The sequence below is a fragment of the Lolium rigidum genome, chromosome 7, assembly GCF_022539505.1.
Source record: "Lolium rigidum isolate FL_2022 chromosome 7, APGP_CSIRO_Lrig_0.1, whole genome shotgun sequence".
In the NCBI taxonomy this organism is placed as follows: Eukaryota; Viridiplantae; Streptophyta; class Magnoliopsida; order Poales; family Poaceae; genus Lolium; species Lolium rigidum.
The window spans coordinates 89,497,780-89,515,995 of NC_061514.1; the positions used below are offsets into that span (position 1 = coordinate 89,497,780).

The following is an 18,216-nucleotide window of genomic DNA, read 5'->3' on the forward strand; positions in this document are numbered from 1 at the left end:
CTCATTTCCATAGCCCTTGGCGATGCTTCCTTCCGGCCTAGCACGGTTACGAACATATTTCTTTAATACTCCCATGAACCTCTCGAAGGGGAACATATTGTGTAGAAATACGGGACCGAGAATGGAAATCTCATCGACTAGGTGAACCGGGAGGTGCGTCATAATATTGAAGAAGGATGGCGGGAACACCAACTCGAAACCGACAAGACATTGGATCACATCGTTACGTAACCGTGGTAGAACTTCTGGATTGATTACCTTCGAGAGATTGCATTGAGGAATGCACATAGCTTCACAATGGCTACTCGAACATTTTCCGGCAGGAGCCCCTCAAAGCAATCGGAAGCAATTGCGTCATAATCACGTGGCGGTCGTGAGACTTCAGGTTTTGGAACTTTTTCTCCGCCATGTTTATTATTCCCTTTATATTGGACGAGAATCCCGACGGGACCTTCATACTTGCTCGAGGCATTCAAAAAAGATGACCTTCTCTTCTTTGGTCGGAGCGTAGGCGGCACGACCTTGAAACCGTTCCGGATGCTTGTCATCGGGGTCTTTCAAACTTTGCTTTGGTCCTGCCGTGATTCCTTTGTATCATTTGACTTCCCATACACGCCCAAGAAGCTTAGGATGTTCACGCAAATATTCTTCGTAACGTGCATCACGTCGATTGCAGAGCGGACTTCTAGGACTTTCCAATATTCTAGCTCCCAGAATATAGATTTCTTCTTCCACATGGCTACGTGCCCGTCAGCTCCCTTCGGAACTGATTGTCCGCCGGGACCCTTTCCAAAGATGACTTTCAAACCCTTGACCATATCAAATACCTCAGCACCCAGTGTGTTCCGCGAGGCTTCGGCCGGTGATCTGCCTTGCCGTTGTAATGCTTGCCTTTCTTTCTTACTTGGATGACCTTTCGGAAGAAATCGACGATGCCCAAGGTACACGTTCTTCTTACAATTTGGCAAATGTACACTTTCGAGTCTCATGTAAGCAGTGCGTGCATGCATTGTATCCCTTATTTGACAGTCCCGAAAGGTTACTAAGAGCAGGCCAATCGTTGATGGTTACGAAAAGCAACGCTCGTAGGTCAAATTCCTCTTCTTTGTGCTCATCCCACACACGGACACCAGGTCTGCCCCACAGCTGTAAAAGCTCATCAACTAATGGCCTTAGGTACACATCGATGTCGTTGCCGGGTTGCTTCGGACCTTGGATGAGCACTCGGCATCATAATGAACTTCCGCTTCATGCACAACCAAGGAGGAAGGTTGTAGATGCATAGAGTCACGGGCCAGGTGCTATGGCTGGAGCTCCGCTCGCCAAAAGGATTCATGCCATCCGTACTTAGACCAAATCTTATGTTCCTTGCGTCAGCTGCAAAATCTTTGAACTCTCTGTCGATCTTTCTCCATTGCGTTCCATCTGCGGGGTGTCTCAACTCCCCGTCCGACTTACGGTCCTCTTTGTGCCATCGCAACAACTTGGCATGCTCTTTGTTCCCGAACGGACGTTTCAACCGTGGTATTATAGGAGCATACCACATCACCTTGGCGGGAACCCTCTTCCCGGGTTTCGGCCCTCAACATCGTCACCGGGGTCATCGCCTCTGATCTTATAACGCAATGCGGTGCATACCGGGCATTCATTCAAATTCTCGTATTCACCGCGGTAGAGGATGCGGTCGTTGATGCATGCATGTATCTTCAGAACCTCTAAACCTAGAGGGCGAGACAACCTTCTTTGCTTCGTACGTAGTGGCGGGCAACTCGTTATTCTTTGGAAACATATTCTTCAACATTTTCAGCAAGTTTTCAAATGCCGAGTCAGCTACACCTGCCTGTGCCTTCCATCTCAGCAAATCCCAGTGTGCAGCCCAGCTTTTTCAGACCATCGTCGCATCCGGGGTACAGCGCCTTCCTGTGATCCTCTAACATGCGATCCAAATTCTCCCTCTCTTTTTCAGTTTCGCAGCGTCTCCGTACATCAGCAATGGTCCGACCAAGATCATCAACGGGATCATCACGTGCCTCTTCTTCACCTTCCCCTTCACCTTCAGCATCCTCCATGAAAGTATCACCGAAATGAGAAAGATAGCTTTCATCATTGAAATCATCCCCTTCTTCATCTTCTTCCATTATAACCCCTCTTTCTCCATGCTTGGTCCAACAATTATAGCTTGGCATGAAACCGTGCCGAAGCAGGTGCATGTGAACATCTCTTGAGGAAGAGTAACCCTTCGATTCTTACACTTAACACATGGACAGATAACAAAACCCCCTGCTTGTTCGCATTAGCCACTACGAGGAAATCTTTCAAACCCGTACTTGAACTCGCCGGAGAGTCGGTTACCGTACATCCATTGCCGATTCATCTGCATTATTATAATATAAAATATATAATTAACCATCATGCATTTGTTAAACTAACTAGCTACAAACAATATAAATTAAACAATTAATGAACTACACACACATGCATATTTTATCAATGACACATATCAAAGGTTCAAGTTGCTAACCGCGATCGAGGAGGAAAAAATAAATGAGAAAGCTCAAGTGTGACTCCAACACTTCATATCATGTTTGTTTCATGCTCTTGGGGCATTTCATCAAACACCTTATGTGCATAAGAGGAACCAAAAGCAAACCTAACACTCACTTGTGAAGAGAATGGCTCCAAATGGCTAAGTGTTGGCTGCTGGATGGGTATATATAGGGGAGGGGCTTTAGTCCCGGTTGGCCTAGCCAACCGCGACTAAAGGCCTTCGAGCACCTTTAGTCGCGGTTGGGCTGGCCAACCGCGACTAAAGCCCCACGTGCACCAGCTGGCCACCGTGCGCCCTGGGCCCAGGCCTTTGGTCGCGGTTCGCCACACGAACCGCGACTAAAGACCCCATTAGTCGCGGTTCCTTTACCTTCGCGACTTATGGGGCTTCCCGGAAGCCTGTTTTTCCACCAGTGACAAACTACTCAACATGATCTTGGTCACTAGCGCCATTACAAATTATATAACCAACTACGTACATTCTGCGTATACCGATCCAGATCGGAACTCCTAATCGCCCTCACATGCAAAGTTCACGGGCAAGATAACACGCTAATAATTCATCAGCATTCCACCACTCTTTCACCTATAAATACCAAACCAAAGCACCATCCAGAGCATCACAAGCACCTAGCAGTCCACAACTCCAGAGCAAATCGATCATTTTGCTCTGAGCTTCTGCGTGGTGTAGTGATCACTCGCAGCAATGGCAGGCAAGGCATCGATCGCGCTGTTCCTCACTGTGAACCTGGTCGTGTTCTCCATGGCCAGCGCTTGCGGGGGGAACTGCCCGACTCCTGCCACACCAACCCCGTCGACCCCTTCAACGCCCACCCCAACCCCAGCCTCGTTCGGCAGGTGCCCGCGCGATGCGCTGAAGCTGGGCGTGTGCGCCAATGTGCTGGGACTGATCAAGGCCAAGGTGGGCGTGCCCCCCACGTTGCCGTGCTGCCCGTTGCTGGAGGGGCTCGTCGACCTCGAGGCCGCCGTGTGCCTTTGCACGGTGCTCAAGGCCAACATCCTTGGCATCAAACTTAACCTCCCTATCGATCTCAGCCTTGTGCTCAACCACTGCGGCAGAAGCGTGCCCACCGGATTCAAGTGCTAAGCCATCAGTATCTCGGTCGATCGACATGGGCACCGTCGAGCAAGATGTTCGTGCCTAGCTGTCCCTTGCGACGTTACCCCGTGCTGCCGCTGCGAGGGCATTATTCTGCTTGATCAGCTTTGTATGTTTGTTTATTTGTTTGTTTGCTACTTTATGTGCTAGCTACAAGTGTTCTGCATATGCATGCATACGTATTTAGCTCGTTTGATCCTCTTTCCTTTTAATTATCTTAATTCTTAATTTCTCGATGATGGTTTGTGTGTATTTTGTACGATCAACATGATCAATAAAATTTGCTGTTATTAATTCCCTTCGTGTTGTGCATGATTTGGTACTAGTTTTGATAGTGTTACTGCATTCTGAACAGGTTAAAGGCTAGGAGGCAAGCGAGTAATTAGCAACATATTACATGCAATAATGATTTTCAACAAACTTGCACTGGTTGCAGACCAAACGCCGAGTCAAATTTCGGCAAACTCAGATCCCTCCTGCCACCTTTCATCCATCCATTCCATCACCACACACATGATTTTGACCATACAAAACGATAAGAACACTCATTAATGGTTCGATTTATACAATTTATATGCCATGTGCACTTGCCCATCGATCATTCCATAACTGAAGAATAGTCATGCTAACAATACAAGAAATCTTCTTTTGACATAACAATTCGACGAAAACCCGACCGTCACTACTTGTGTATGTGCATGTTTACTACTTGTAGTGCTCACAAGTATTTGTTTCTCCTAAATTTCTATAAAAAAGTGACTCATTCATGTATTTTTTATGGCTACTTGCAATGATATTTTTTTTACTAGATTTAACCTTAGTAAGCCTCAGCAGGTAGATGACCAGTCTTATATTTCTGTTCTGAAACTGAAAATAATCAGCATTTATATTTTAAATATGTAATTGTGCAAGCCATTTGGTCCTACCCATCAGGTGTGTTGAATATCGATATTGGGTGCAATTTCGAATCAGTTGCTAGATGGTGGATTAGTGAAAATAAGAATTTGGTGGTTAATATCTATTCACAGCCACTCTGTGGAACATTTGGACTCTAAGAAGTGAAATGTGCTTTCAGGCAGTAAGATGGCCAGGTGTGAAAGAAATTCTCTGAAGGATCTGTGCTTCAATCAGAAGCTGGAAGGTACTGTTAGATTATTAGGCAATTTCCGTGTGAGTTTAATTACCGAAATCAACATTACAGATGCACAAGCATACTTAACCATACTCATCAGACTAAGCACATGCATCAGATCTGAACATGGAACAAGTAGCAGTGCAAGGTAGGAGAGAAAAAGCACGTACATCGCGACCGGGAAGGTCGCACCAGCAGCAGCACCACCACCATGGGAGTTGTTGATGTCGCCCATGGTGTAGTCGGATTTGTCGATGAAGCAGCCGAACCGTCGATGAAGAAGACGAACAGCAGCGAGCAGTCGCGCCGAGACGCTCCCCAAAAACCTTATCGCCCGTCTCCCGGTGCAGGATCTCAACGGACGGGGTTTCGGAGGCCTGCTCTCCCGGACGGCTGTGCACGCAGACGCCGGGATGGGGAAGACTAGAGAATAGCGCAGCAAAAGGAACTTTCACGAGAGAGAGAGAGAGCTAAGAGCCCTGTTCTTCAGATCTGATCGGTCTCCTTGTATACCCTGGGAGGAGAGCCGCCCTGACCGCGTTGACACGCGTAGGAAGCCAGGGACACGCGGCGAGCATGCACATGCAGGTCGACACGTACCCAACAAAGTTGGTGCACCAAGCAAAAATTTAGGCTTCCTTGAGTGTGTCTCGAACTCGAACTCGAGGCACGAAACGCGACGTGCGTGCGTGACGTGCCGTGCCGTGCCGAGCCGAGACGGGCGGGCGGAGGAGGAGGAGTGCGCGAGGGCTTCTTCTATTCTCACTCACTTGGAATGACTAGAACAGCAGCCCTTATATACCACTCCAACTCTCTCCCAACTAGCAATGTGGGACTAAACTTTGTCCCCCAATGCTATCCCAAGCTGCCAACGTGATGGGCCTTGAGATTTCAGGAATTGTAGACTATATGGGCTGCCTTACTGGGCTGCAGCCCATCTACATTTAACAATCCCCCACCATATCTCATATGCACATCAGATGACACATTAGTTCCATTTACTGTTTAATATACCTGCACTTCGGTGGAGACTGTTAAGTTGAACTTCCACTTAGGCAAGGTGCTACGCTTGACTACAACTGAACAATGGACTATGCCTTGAATTGTCAGTCTTTATGCAGCAAGTTTCGTTCAATGCCGGCACGGTACTAGGCTACCTTAGCCTTCCCCTCGGGTGGAGCTTATAAGTCATACTCCTCGGCCCTTCATGAGCTTACTAGAGATTCACCCAAATCTCCCACACTATGACCAGTAGTGTCACTCATATAGGTGTGTTCTTCAAAAGATCGCCTCGTAGGACGGCGTCTTCGCTCATCAAGAGCCGCTCGGAACACATTAAGACATTGTCAACCTGCCTTACGGTAGCTATGAGAGAATTGCATCCGCGGCGGAGTGGGAGTATTAAATTTTCTCTCAACTCAGTTGCTCCGGTTTGTTTTCCCAGGTCCTACTTCGCGGAATTTCCGATCACATAGGTTGGGTTACCCCCTCGGCAACTCAAGTGGGTCTCAAACCCATCTCCCTCGATGCAAGGTCTATCATGTTTCTTGATAGTCCTTTTGTGAAAGGATCTCGCGATTTTTAGCACTTTGGACATAATCCAATGCTATCACTCCGGAGTTCTTCGGTTTTCGACGGACTTCAATCTCCTCTTGATATGTTTGGAACTTTTCATATTATCCTTAGAACTTTTCACTTTGACAATCACAGTTTGATTATCACAGTTCATGAGGATGGCCGGTATCGGTTTTTCAACCATAGGCAAGTCCATCAAGAGCTCTCGAAGCCATTCCGCTTCGACAGTAGGCTGTATCTAATGCTGTGAGTTCTGCTTCCATAGTTGACCTCGTTAAGATGGTCTGCTTGCAAGACTTCCAGGAAACAACGCCACCACCAAGAGTGAAAGCATATCCACTTGTGGCTTTCATTTTAGCATCAGAAATCCAATTGGAATCACTATAACCTTCAAGTCCTCTTGGAAACCCGGTATAATGAATTCCATAACTCATGGTTCCCTTTAGATAGCGCATTATTCTCTCAAGAGCATGCCAATGATCATCTCCCGGGTTGGCCACAAACCGGCTAAGTTTGCATACAACAAACGAGATATCAGGCCTCGTAGCGCAAGCTAAATACATGAGTGAACCAATGATTTGAGAGTATCTTCATTGATCTTTAGTTGCCTTTTCATTCTTTCGAAGCAAGACACTAGGATCATAAGGTGTGAGAGAAGATTTGCAATCAGCATAGCCAAATCTGCTCAACACCTTCTCAACATAATGAGATTGCACAAGAGTAATCCCATTATTCCCATCTCTCAATAACTTGATGTTCAATATAACATCAGCTTCTCCAAGATCTTTCATCTCGAAACACTGAGATAGGAAGGTTTGTACCTCCTCAATCACTTTGAGACTTGTCCCAAAAATTAGTATGTCATCCACATACAAGCATAGGACAACTCCCTCACCCCCACCATGGCGGTAATACACACATTTGTCGGCTTCATTATCAACAAAGCCCACAGATGTCAAAGTTCTTTCAAACTTCTCATGCCATTGTTTGGGTGCTTGTTTTAGACCATACAAAGATTTCTTTAATTTACACACCTTTCTTTCTTGACCTTGTAGTACGAAACCATCGAGTCTGTTCCATGTAAATTTCCTCGTCCAACTCTCCATTTAGGAAAGCCGTCTTAACGTCCATTTGATGAACGAGAAGACCGTGTGAGGCAGCCAATGACGAGTAGTACTCGAATTGTGGTCAATCTCGCCACGAGTGAGTAGGTATCGAAGAAATATTCGCCTTCCTTTTGGGTATAGCCTTTGGCTACAAGCCGAGCCTTGTACTTCTCAATAGTACCATCAGCTCGAAGCTTCTTCTTAAATACCCATTTACATCCTACAGGTTTGCACCCATAAGGACGCTCTGATAACTCCCACGTTCCATTAGCTAAGATGGAATCCATCTCGCTTTGAACCGCTTCCTTCCGATAGTACGCATCGGGAGATGCGAGAGCTTCGAAATGGTAGTGGGAGTATCATCCACAAGATACACAATGAAATCATTACCAAAAGACTTTGCGAGTCCTTTGTCTCTTACTCCTTGTGGGAGCTTCATTGTTATCTTCATCGAATCTGAACTCTCATCATCGGATTCGTCATCGGACTCCATAGGAGTTTCATGTATTGGATCGGATTCCCAACTAGACATGCCATGCATATCTCTCATAGGAAATATATCCTCAAAGAATGTAGCATCTCTTGATTCAAAGATGGTGCCAACATTCATGTCGTCCACTCCAGATTTCACCACAAGAAATCTATAAGCAATGCTATGGGCAGCATAGCCAAGAAAGACACAATCCACGGTTTTTGGTCCAAGCTTTCGCTTTTTGGTGATTGGCAAATTCACTTTGGTCAAACAGCCCCAAGTTCGTAGGTAGGAGAGTATTGGTCTTTTCTTTTCCCATTTCTCATAAGGGGTAATCTCTTTATTCTTGGTTGGAACACGGTTTAGGACATGACACGAAGTCAATATAGCCTCCCCCACCATTCCTTGGATAAACCCGAAACATCTAACATGGCGTTAACCAAATGCTGTTAGAGTACGGTTTTTCCTTTACGCAATCCCATTGGATTGTGGGGAATTGGGAGGCGTCCTCTCATGGATTATACCATGTTCCGCACGGAATAAATTGAACTCATTAGAAAAGTACTCTCCACCACGATCGGACCGAACCCTTTTTATCTTTCTTTCAAGTTGATTCTCAACTTCAGCCTTATAGATTTTAAAGAAATCAAGAGCCTCATCTTTAGTTTTGAGGAGATACACATAACAGTACCTAGTGGAATCATCAATCAAGGTCATGAAAAATTTCTTTCCACCTCTTGTCAACTCACCATTCATCTCACATAGATCTGAATGTATGAGCTCTAGCGGTGCCAAGTTTCTTTCCTTCGCAGGCTTGTGAGGCTTGCGAGGCTGCTTTGCTTGCACACAAGCATGACACTTAGAGCCTTTGACAAAGGTGAATTTCGGAATTAAACTCATATCAGCAAGCTGCGTCATACAACCGAAATTAACATGACAAAGTCGTGAATGCCAAACATTAGTTTCATTAACACTAGTGCTTACATGGTTCACAACATTATCACAGAAGTCTTCTAGAGAGAAGCGCAACATTCCCTCACATTCATATCCCTTTCCAACAAAAGTTCCATACTTAGACAGAGTACAACTTTATTGGACTCAAACACCAACTTAAACCCATCTTTCATAAGACGGGAGCCACTAACGAGATTCTTCTTGATAGAAGGGACATGTAGCACGTTCTTCAGTTGCACGATCTTTCCCGAAGTAAACTTCAGATCTACCGTGCCAACACCACGAACAGTAGCATGTAACCCATTCCCCATCATTACTGAGGAACCTTGGGCCTGATAAGAGGTAAACATAGAGATGTCAGCACACACATGAACATTAGCACCTGTATCAACCCACCATTCCGTGGGCTGAAACACCGAAAGAACAGTAGGTAACATATTACCATACCACCGTAGTTCCTTCCTCTGTGTTGCCAATGACCATGCTCGACGAATTTGAGTTCGTCCAGACTGACATTTCTTTCCTTTGCGTTGTGGACAACGATTGGCCTAGTGGCCGGTCTCGCCACACACCCGGCAAGGATCTTTCTTCTCCGTTTTCCCCTTCTTCTTGAAGTTGGTAGTCCGGGAGACTCCCTTGTTCTTTCCCTTGGACTTGTGGGAATTTTTACTGCACCATATTGGCAGCGAACGTCCCTCGGTTCCTCCGGTGTGTTTGTCTTTTGCCCTCGCCTTCTCCTCAACATCCGAGAGAGCCCATGATATTCTCAACGGAAAACTCATGCCTCCGATGTTTCGAGGAAGTGGCAAAGTTCCTCCATGAAGGGGAAGCTTAGCGACAATGCATCCCGCGACAAATTTGTCCGGTAGCACACACTTGAGGAGCTCGAGTTCCTTTGCCATGATACTGTATCTCATGAGCCTGTTCTACTACGGATCGGTTCTCAACCATTACGTAGTCATTGAATTGCTCCATAGCATACGAGTTCACCTCCGGCATCGGCGGCACCAAACTTAGCGTCCGAGTGCATCCCACAGTTCCTTCCCATTTCGGATGTGCGGATAAGCATCAACCAACTTGTCTCCAAGCACACTTAGGACGGCACCCACAAAGATTACGGTGGCATCCCCGAACGCTTTATCCTCTTCGGGAGTAAGCGGACCTGCGGGAATACCTTCCGCAACTCGGTGCACACCCATAGAAGTGAGCCACAAGAGGGTCTTACTCTGCCATCTCTTGAAATGAGAACCCGTAAACGGGCTCGGTTTGAGCGCAGCAGCAAAACCAGATGGTGAAAATTTCCTAAGCATATAAGGTTTTTGGATTGTTGGAATATTAGGCAATTTCCGTGTGAGTTTAATTACCGAAATCAACATTACAGATGCACAAGCATACTTAACCATACTCATCAGACTAAGCACATGCATCAGATCTGAACATGGAACAAGTAGCAGTGCAAGGTAGGAAAGGAAAAGCACGTACATCGCGACCGGGAAGGTCGCACCAGCAGCAACACCACCACCATGGGAGTTGTTGATGTCGCCCATGGTGTAGTCGGATCTGTCGATGAAGCGGCCAGAACCGTTGATGAAGAAGACGAACAGCGGCGAGCGATCGTGCCGAGACGCTCCCCAAAAACCTTATCGCCCGTCTCCCGGTGCGGGATCTCAACGGACGGGGTTTCGGAGGCCTGCTCTCCCGGACGGCTGTGCACGCAGACGCCGGGATGGGGAAGACTAGAGAATAGCGCAGCAAAAGGAACTTTCACGAGAGAGAGAGAGAGAGCTAAGAGCCCTGTTCTTCAGATCTGATCGGTCTCCTTGTATACCCTGGGAGGAGAGCCGCCCTGACCGCGCAGCAAAAGGAACTTTCACGAGAGAGAGAGAGAGAGAGAGCTAAGAGCCCTGTTCTTCAGATCTGATCGGTCTCCTTGTATACCCTGGGAGGAGAGCCGCCCTGACCGCGTTGACACGCGTAGGAAGCCAGGGACACGCGGCGAGCATGGACATGCAGGTCGACACGTACCCAACACAGTTGGTGCACCAAGCAAAAATTTAGGCTTCCTTGAGTGTGTCTCGAACTCGAACTCGAGTCACGAAACGCGACGTGCGTGACGTGACGTGCCGTGCCGTGCCGAGCCGAGACGGGCGGGCGGAGGAGGAGGAGGAGTGCGCGAGGGCTTCTTCTATTCTCACTCACTTGGAATGACTAGAACAGCAGCCCTTATATACCACTCCAACTCTCTCCCAACTAGCAATGTGGGACTAAACTTTGTCCCCCAATGCTATCCCAAGCTGCCAACGTGATGGGCCTTGAGATTTCAGGAATTGTAGACTATATGGGCTGCCTTACTGGGCTGCAGCCCATCTACATTTAACAGGTACTCTGCATGGACAAGCAATCGAGCCTGCTGGATCGAACTTGATGAAACTAGATTATCGGAGAGGGGAGCTGCTCATAATCTCTTGGACATGAGCTAGCTTGCTGGTGATGGGTCTGGAGACAAATGTTGTGTTAAAGACAGGTCCACCTTCACACTTGATGCGTCGGTGGGGCTCGGAGAAGACATAGGAGGCGTTGGTTGATAGCGCAAAGCTGTCTCTTTGTTTTTAGGTTGTTTTGTCGTAGGCCTTTTCCTGGGATGTTGCTGTTGTTTATTTTCTAGCTTTTGAAAGCGTGTAAGATGCTTAACATTGGTTGACTTTTCAATGGAAGCAGGGGCAACCCCTTTTTATCTAAAAAATGATTTATTCACATACTAATGAAAGAATTCCATGACAAACTATGTGAAACATCACAATCATGTGGCACATAGACCTGAAATCATGATAAACTCTAGTCGATTCCAAGTTAGATCTAACATGGGAGGGTTAAACAACCGACAACCTTCATTATGAATCCTCCTCGAAATAGGCTTTAGCCCGCTATATTAATATAGCAACCACACGATACAACTGCTAGGGCATCAGCACAGTCACGCCCAAGAGAAAACATAAAATAAAGAAAAGAGAAAGAAAGCCGAAAAGGTTGGATCGGCGAAAACGAAGGTGTCCCGTAGCCGTTGCGCCCTTCGGAGAATTCTCACCACGCTCCTAGCACTCTGAAGCGCCGTGTACCAAGCAGCACCTTCAAGAAGGAATGCGATGACGACGACGCTACTACCCGGACAGGTCCTAGGGTTTCCCCTGGTACGCACAGGGACAGGGGAGGAGGGCTTCACCCAATGCCCTTCAGGAAGGAAGGGTGGCACCCGCGGGTGTCACCACGTCGGTGTCGGCCAGCCCGACAGAGATTGCTCCCGACCCTCACAACCTTGCCCTGGATGCTCCATTGTGCTCCACGAAGCTCACCGCCCACCACCGTGCGCCACCACAGCTATAGAACCACCATCGCCGCCTTACCGCCACCAACAAACCGAGGCTAGCGGGACACAGGGGATCTCGAGACCGAGGAGCAACGAGGTAGTGGCCACGCAGGAGGGAACCGCCTCCACCGCCAATGGTGGTACCCATCCGGACACGCCGACAAGGGGCATACCAGGCCCACCTGGCCCGGCCGAGCACAGACCCACCTAGTCCATGCTCGTGAAGCCCCCATCGGGATGCTGCTGGACGCGCGCCTCCACCTCGATCATCCAACCTCCGGTCCGGCCACCACCCCGTCCGCCAGAAGCAGTCCAGCAACGCCCACGTCCGGCCCGCCCAGCCCCAGATGAGCCACAAAGGGCCCGGATTTGGGCCGGGCGAGCACCGCCGCATGCTACCTCGCCGCCAAGCAGCAGCGCCATCGCCAGCCCGCCGCCCGTTGTTGCGCAGTCCGAAGAACCGCGCCGCCGCCGGAACCTCTTAGGCCAAGGTGCACCGTCGCCGAAGGAGAAGGCCCCGCGCCACCCATCCAAGCACACGGGTACGAGCAGCTCTGCCGCCGCCGGCACCGCACGGGGCTTTGCCCGGTGGCCTACGCCGACGGCGGCGGCAGGGGAGACGGAGGAGGGGGACGCGGAGGAGCTAGGCTCGGTCGCCCTCCTGGCGCCCGCATGGAGCGACAGGGAGGGCCGGGGACGTCGGGGGAGAGGAGGGGGGAGTGGCGGACGGAGGCGGGGAGGGCCTGGCGGTGGCTGCTCGGGGGAGGAACCCTAGTCGGGGGAGAGCTTCTTCATTATGAATCTAAAGGGCCCAATACAAGAATATGAATCTTGAATGGGTCAAGTCCATTTTGGTGTCCAACATTTAGTTCAGAGTCTTCGAGAGTTGACTTAGACATTTTTTCTACAACTCTCATAGGTGCACTTTTTTTTTTTTTACAAAACTCTCATATGTGAGGCCCATTTGGGAAACCCAACAGGCTAGGATTTAGTGCATGTATAGCAGCCCAACATCTACTATACCAAGTAGGATCCAATCCAAAAAGGGGACCCAATAATGTAATAATGGAACATGGATAGCATTGTTCTATTGCATTAGTGGTACGAAGGAGGACGAGCTCAGCATCAGCATAATGCATAATGATTCTGTATCAAATCTGGCAAGCACGAAACGAGTTCAAGGAAGAGGTGCAAATAGCTACTCCACATGAAATCATACGGAAATCTCTGTTTCTTGTGGAGGAGTGGCAGGGGCTCAGGCCGGCGCGGGCAGCAGGTGCAGCTCAGGTAGTGGAGCACTGGCTTCCACCTCAGGAGGGTTGGACCAAACTGAATGCAGACGGGGCTTTCTCGTTGAAGGATGAAGTAGGAGGGTGCGGCGTGGTCATGCGTGATCACAATGGCAGGTTCCTGGCGGGAGCGAGCCATTTTTTCCACTCTTCCCCTGATCCGGAATGAGCTGAGCTCATGGCTTGCAAGCAGGCGTTGGTGTTGGCAGGGACGAAGGGGCAGGCTAAGGTGGTTCTGGAAACTGATTGTCTTGGTGCTGCGGCAAAGATCAGAAGTAACGACGTTGACAGGTCCATTCACGGGCCTTTAGTCGAGAAAATAAAGTCGATGCTGAAGGACTTCGCCGATCACTCGGTTAGACATGTGCGTCGTACTGGTAACAAGGTAGCGCATTATTTAGCTCGTTATGGCTGCGAAAATAAGTGTTGTAAGGTAAGGGGGATTGATCCTCCTGAATTTTTTGTACCTGTATTAGCACCTGAGTGTGCCGTTTAATTGATCGCAGCATTTCATCTCAAAAAAAGTCCCTATATATAATATATCAGTTTATACCACCACAAATAATATATCAAATACACATAAACTGTTTAACTAAAATATTGCGTCTTCAACTGTGCATCAATTATTTGACCACAGCAGAAATGTTTGCAATGAATGTTGGTGAGAAGTATCTCCACATTAAAAAGTAGCAAAGAACAGAAGCTCAAAAAGGGTTGCAGATGGACTAAAAATCTCATTTTAATTAAAAAAGATATAATATAGTTTTATAGGTGAAAAGTGACATAGTGGTGAATCACATGTAAGGAAGCGGAACCAAATTATGAAGGTTTTTATCTTCAACTAAAGCAATAGAGAAAGTACATGACTCCATGGTTAGCTCCATAACTAAGAAGCATTATATCAAATGGAGAAAAAATAGAATAAAAATTATGACTAATGTTCCCAATGTCAATGAACTAATCACTAAGGGAACCGGTCAAGGGGCCGACGGCCGGCGGCCGTCTGCACAACAAGCCCTTCCGTCGGACCAAGCCTGTGCCGACGGCTACCGTCGGCACAATTTGACCTCGTGTTATCACCAGAATTTGACCGAGTCAGAGGTGGGCCGCGATCAAGATGGGCTTGAAGAATATATATAGAGGAGAAATACGTGAATCGGCCTTTTATACCAAATTGGGCTTAATTGCCCGTGTATCTGTAACATATTAGATCGCATCTTAGTTTAGAAGTTAGAATCTTACTCGTGCACGGTTTGATGCACGCCCACATTAGAAAGTCCCCTGGACTATAAATATGTACCTAGGGTTTATGGAATAAACAACAACCAACGTTCAACCACAAACAAATCTCGGCGCATCGCCAACCCCTTCGTCTCGAGGGTTTCTACCGGTAAGCATCATGCTGCCTAGATCGCATCTTGCGATCTAGGCGGCACTAAGCTCTGCCCACGTTGTTCATGCGTTGCTCGTACTTGAAGCCTTTTTGATGGCGAGCAACGTAGTTATCTTAGACATGTTAGGGTTAGCATTGTTTTTCATATTACATGCTTTCGTAGTGCAACCCTTGCATGTTTAGCCGCCCTTACACCTATCTTAGGTGTAGGGGCGGCACCCCGCTTGATCATAGTTTAGTAGATCTGATCCGTTACGATTACTCCTTGTTCTACAAGGATTAGTTTAATATCTGCAATAGTTAGGCCTTACAAAGGGGGAGGATCCAGCGGCACGTAGGGTGTCGTTCGTTGGCCCTAGCGAGGATGTTCGGGGATCAACCTCGTGTTGGTTTTTAGGCCTTGTTTAGGATCGGCTTACGATCACCGTGCGTGGCCGCGAGGCCCAACTCTGGAGTAGGACGATCCGATTATGCGGTGAAAACCCTACATCGTCGTAGATCTCATTAGCTTTACCTTGATCAAGCAGGACCACCATATATTCGGACACCTCGTCCGAATCATGGGTGGATCGGCTCTTTGAGCCGATTCACGAGGATAACCTGAGAGCCGATCGAGGCTCGTATTTAATGTTTACGTGTGTGCCCTGCAGGAAACTAAGCGAGGCATCATCCACACCTTCCTGACCAGGTATAGGTCGGGTGGCACGCCCTTGTGATAAACATCGGCGCGTGCGACCGGGGAGGCTTTGCGGGCCGTCGCTGCGAGGGGCCAGGGCCAGCCGCAGCCCTAGTTGTTCCGGCTCTACCGTGTTGCCCGTCTCTGCCCGCCGGGGGTTTCGACGTCAACACATTCGGCACGCCCGGTGGGACCGTCGACGACATCCACGACATCGCCATCTACATCCGAGATGGCGGAAGACACTCCGGTCACGTACGAGGATCCGCTGATGAGCTCAAGAAGAAACATGACGAGATCAAGGCAACCCTCGAAGCCGAACTCATCGGCTCCTTCCACCGAACCCGCTCCCATGGCGTCGGGTGGAAGGGTTTCACACTGAAGCGCACTCGATGGAGTGGACCTGTCCGCCCCGTCGGAAGAACGCACCGGGTCGCTGAAGTACGAGGATCTGCCCGAGGAGCTCAAAAGGAAACATGACGAGATCAAGGCAACCCTCGAAGCCGAACTCATCGGCTCCTCGCGAGAAGACCCGGCCGCACGATATCAAGCTCGATAGAGACTCAAGTCCGTCGCCTGGCGTCAACATGGTGGATCTTAGCCACTCCATAGGCCAGCCAAAGTTCTCCTTTGGTGTCAACATGGCAGGGCTTGCAAGTCGCCATGGCAAAGACGAAGCAGAAAGCAGCCACTCCCATGGCAACGATGAAGAGGGGGCCGATCCACGCGACCGGCCCCGAGATGATGACAGGCGGTACCTGACAGGGGAGGGAATAAGACGTGTGCGGTATCGGCGTCCACTCTCCAGAGCACCTCCTCCACAAATATGAGCGGCGGCACGGCCGACGTCGGCACTACGACGTAGATGATGAAAGGAATTGTCGGTCTGATGCAGAGGTCAGGAGGTACCGTCAACATGATAGAAGCGACGACGGATACAATCGTCGCGCTGAAGGAAGGTCAAGGGGGCAGGATAACTTGGATAGGCACTGGAGCTGTCCGTTCTTCAAACATTGCTGGGACTCAGGAATGAGCCGATTGCCAACAATCGGCAATTGCCCAGAATGCAACCGGAAGAAGAAGGAGGCAGCCAACGTGTCCGTGTTCGAGCGCTTGGGACCTCTCCCGCCACAGAGCAAACGAGCTGAGTCCCCTCGGTTGGAAGATCTCGAAGATTCAGAAGACGAGGGAGAAAAAGAAGACAGGTACCACCGGCCAAGGTGGTGCCTTGATGGACACAGCCGTTCCCAGAAACGCAGGGTTCAACGATTGCGCGGCCTGGAAGAAGCCGAGAGGTTATACTTGCATACATTGAGGAAGGCAAGGCCTGATCTGGCTGCGAAGGTTCAGCGAACCCTGGATGGAGAGGGTCGTCCACGGAAAATGGAGTGGCGCCCCAAGCAAAGGAAAGCCGATGATGAAACATCGGCTGGCACAAACATGGTGCTCGTTCTCCCGACGAAGCTCAGTGCTCCACGGTTACACGATACATCCAAGGTGGACGACAGCAAGCGCACCAACATGATAAAGTCAGAGATTGGGCTGGTTCTGTCTACCGGCCTGAACGAGTAGCAAGAGCACGTCAATGAGTAAACATGGCGAGGCTGATCCTTGTGATCGGCCCCAAAAAAATGTATGAAAGGAACTTACAAAACCTTCACCGAGCAAGCAACGTGGAGGCCGATTCCAGCAATCGGCCAAAATTATCCTCACCCACCATTCTGCCTGGGTTCAACATGTTATCCAACAGAGCCGATACCATCAATTCTCTTGACGAGAATCGGCTCGGGGGGCACCGAGTGGATAAAACACGGGGATATGCAATGGAAGCGTCTCATCCTTTGGTGATGGGTATTGGAGTGTGGGGGCCGATGCACCAGTCGGCCGTAAATAATAATAAAAATTCTGAAAATTCGAAAATTTTCGAGCACAGCCGATGCAGCAGACATCGACTTAAGGATATGAAAGCTGATGCATGGCCATCGACTCAAGAAGAATAACTGTTACGATCAGAGGGTCGATGGAGCACGAAGAGGTTTTAATGAAAGAACTCCTTAATGGAGTAGCTTAAGAGCTCGGATCCTCTCTTCAAGGACAAGACCAAGAGCAGCCTGGACGTGCAGATCAGGTCAAGGATGGATTGCATCAGATCCACCAAAGGAAGGGAGCCGATCTGGCCGGCAAGAACTGAAGAAGCTCGGGGGGCAGCTCACCTTGAAGGCTCTCTGCTTTGAGAAGCCGATTTATGTTCAAATCGGCTGGCTCTGCATAAGAAACTCCCTCAGACATGATCAAGACCAGGTCCATACAGCTAATTTGCGTATCCTCGTCTCTGTTTTGCCTTGGCTGAGACTCGGGGGGCAACAGGCCTGGTAGATGCTCTATTGAGGAACCGATTGAAGTACCATCGGCTGATCTTCGTTGCAACCTTCTTCACAAATAATAAGCGCTTGCTGAGAGGGATCGCTGAAACCGGTGGAAGAAATTTAAGGGCTCTCTTGGGAATCCCACGGTATCTACCGGAAAGGGAATCATCAGTTGAAGAATGGAAGGGTAAATGTCGAAGGGCCGGTGCGTTGCTATCGGCT

General features: G+C 48.9%; 1 protein-coding gene across 1 annotated transcript; it reads left to right on the forward strand.

Moving 5' to 3' along the window:
* The first annotated feature begins 3,253 nt into the window (after positions 1-3,253).
* LOC124677471 (14 kDa proline-rich protein DC2.15-like) lies at positions 3,254-3,655 on the forward strand. The gene has a single exon (XM_047213457.1). It carries the CDS (start codon positions 3,254-3,256, stop codon positions 3,653-3,655), a length of 402 nt encoding a protein of 133 aa, XP_047069413.1.
* The last annotated feature ends 14,561 nt before the right edge of the window (positions 3,656-18,216 follow it).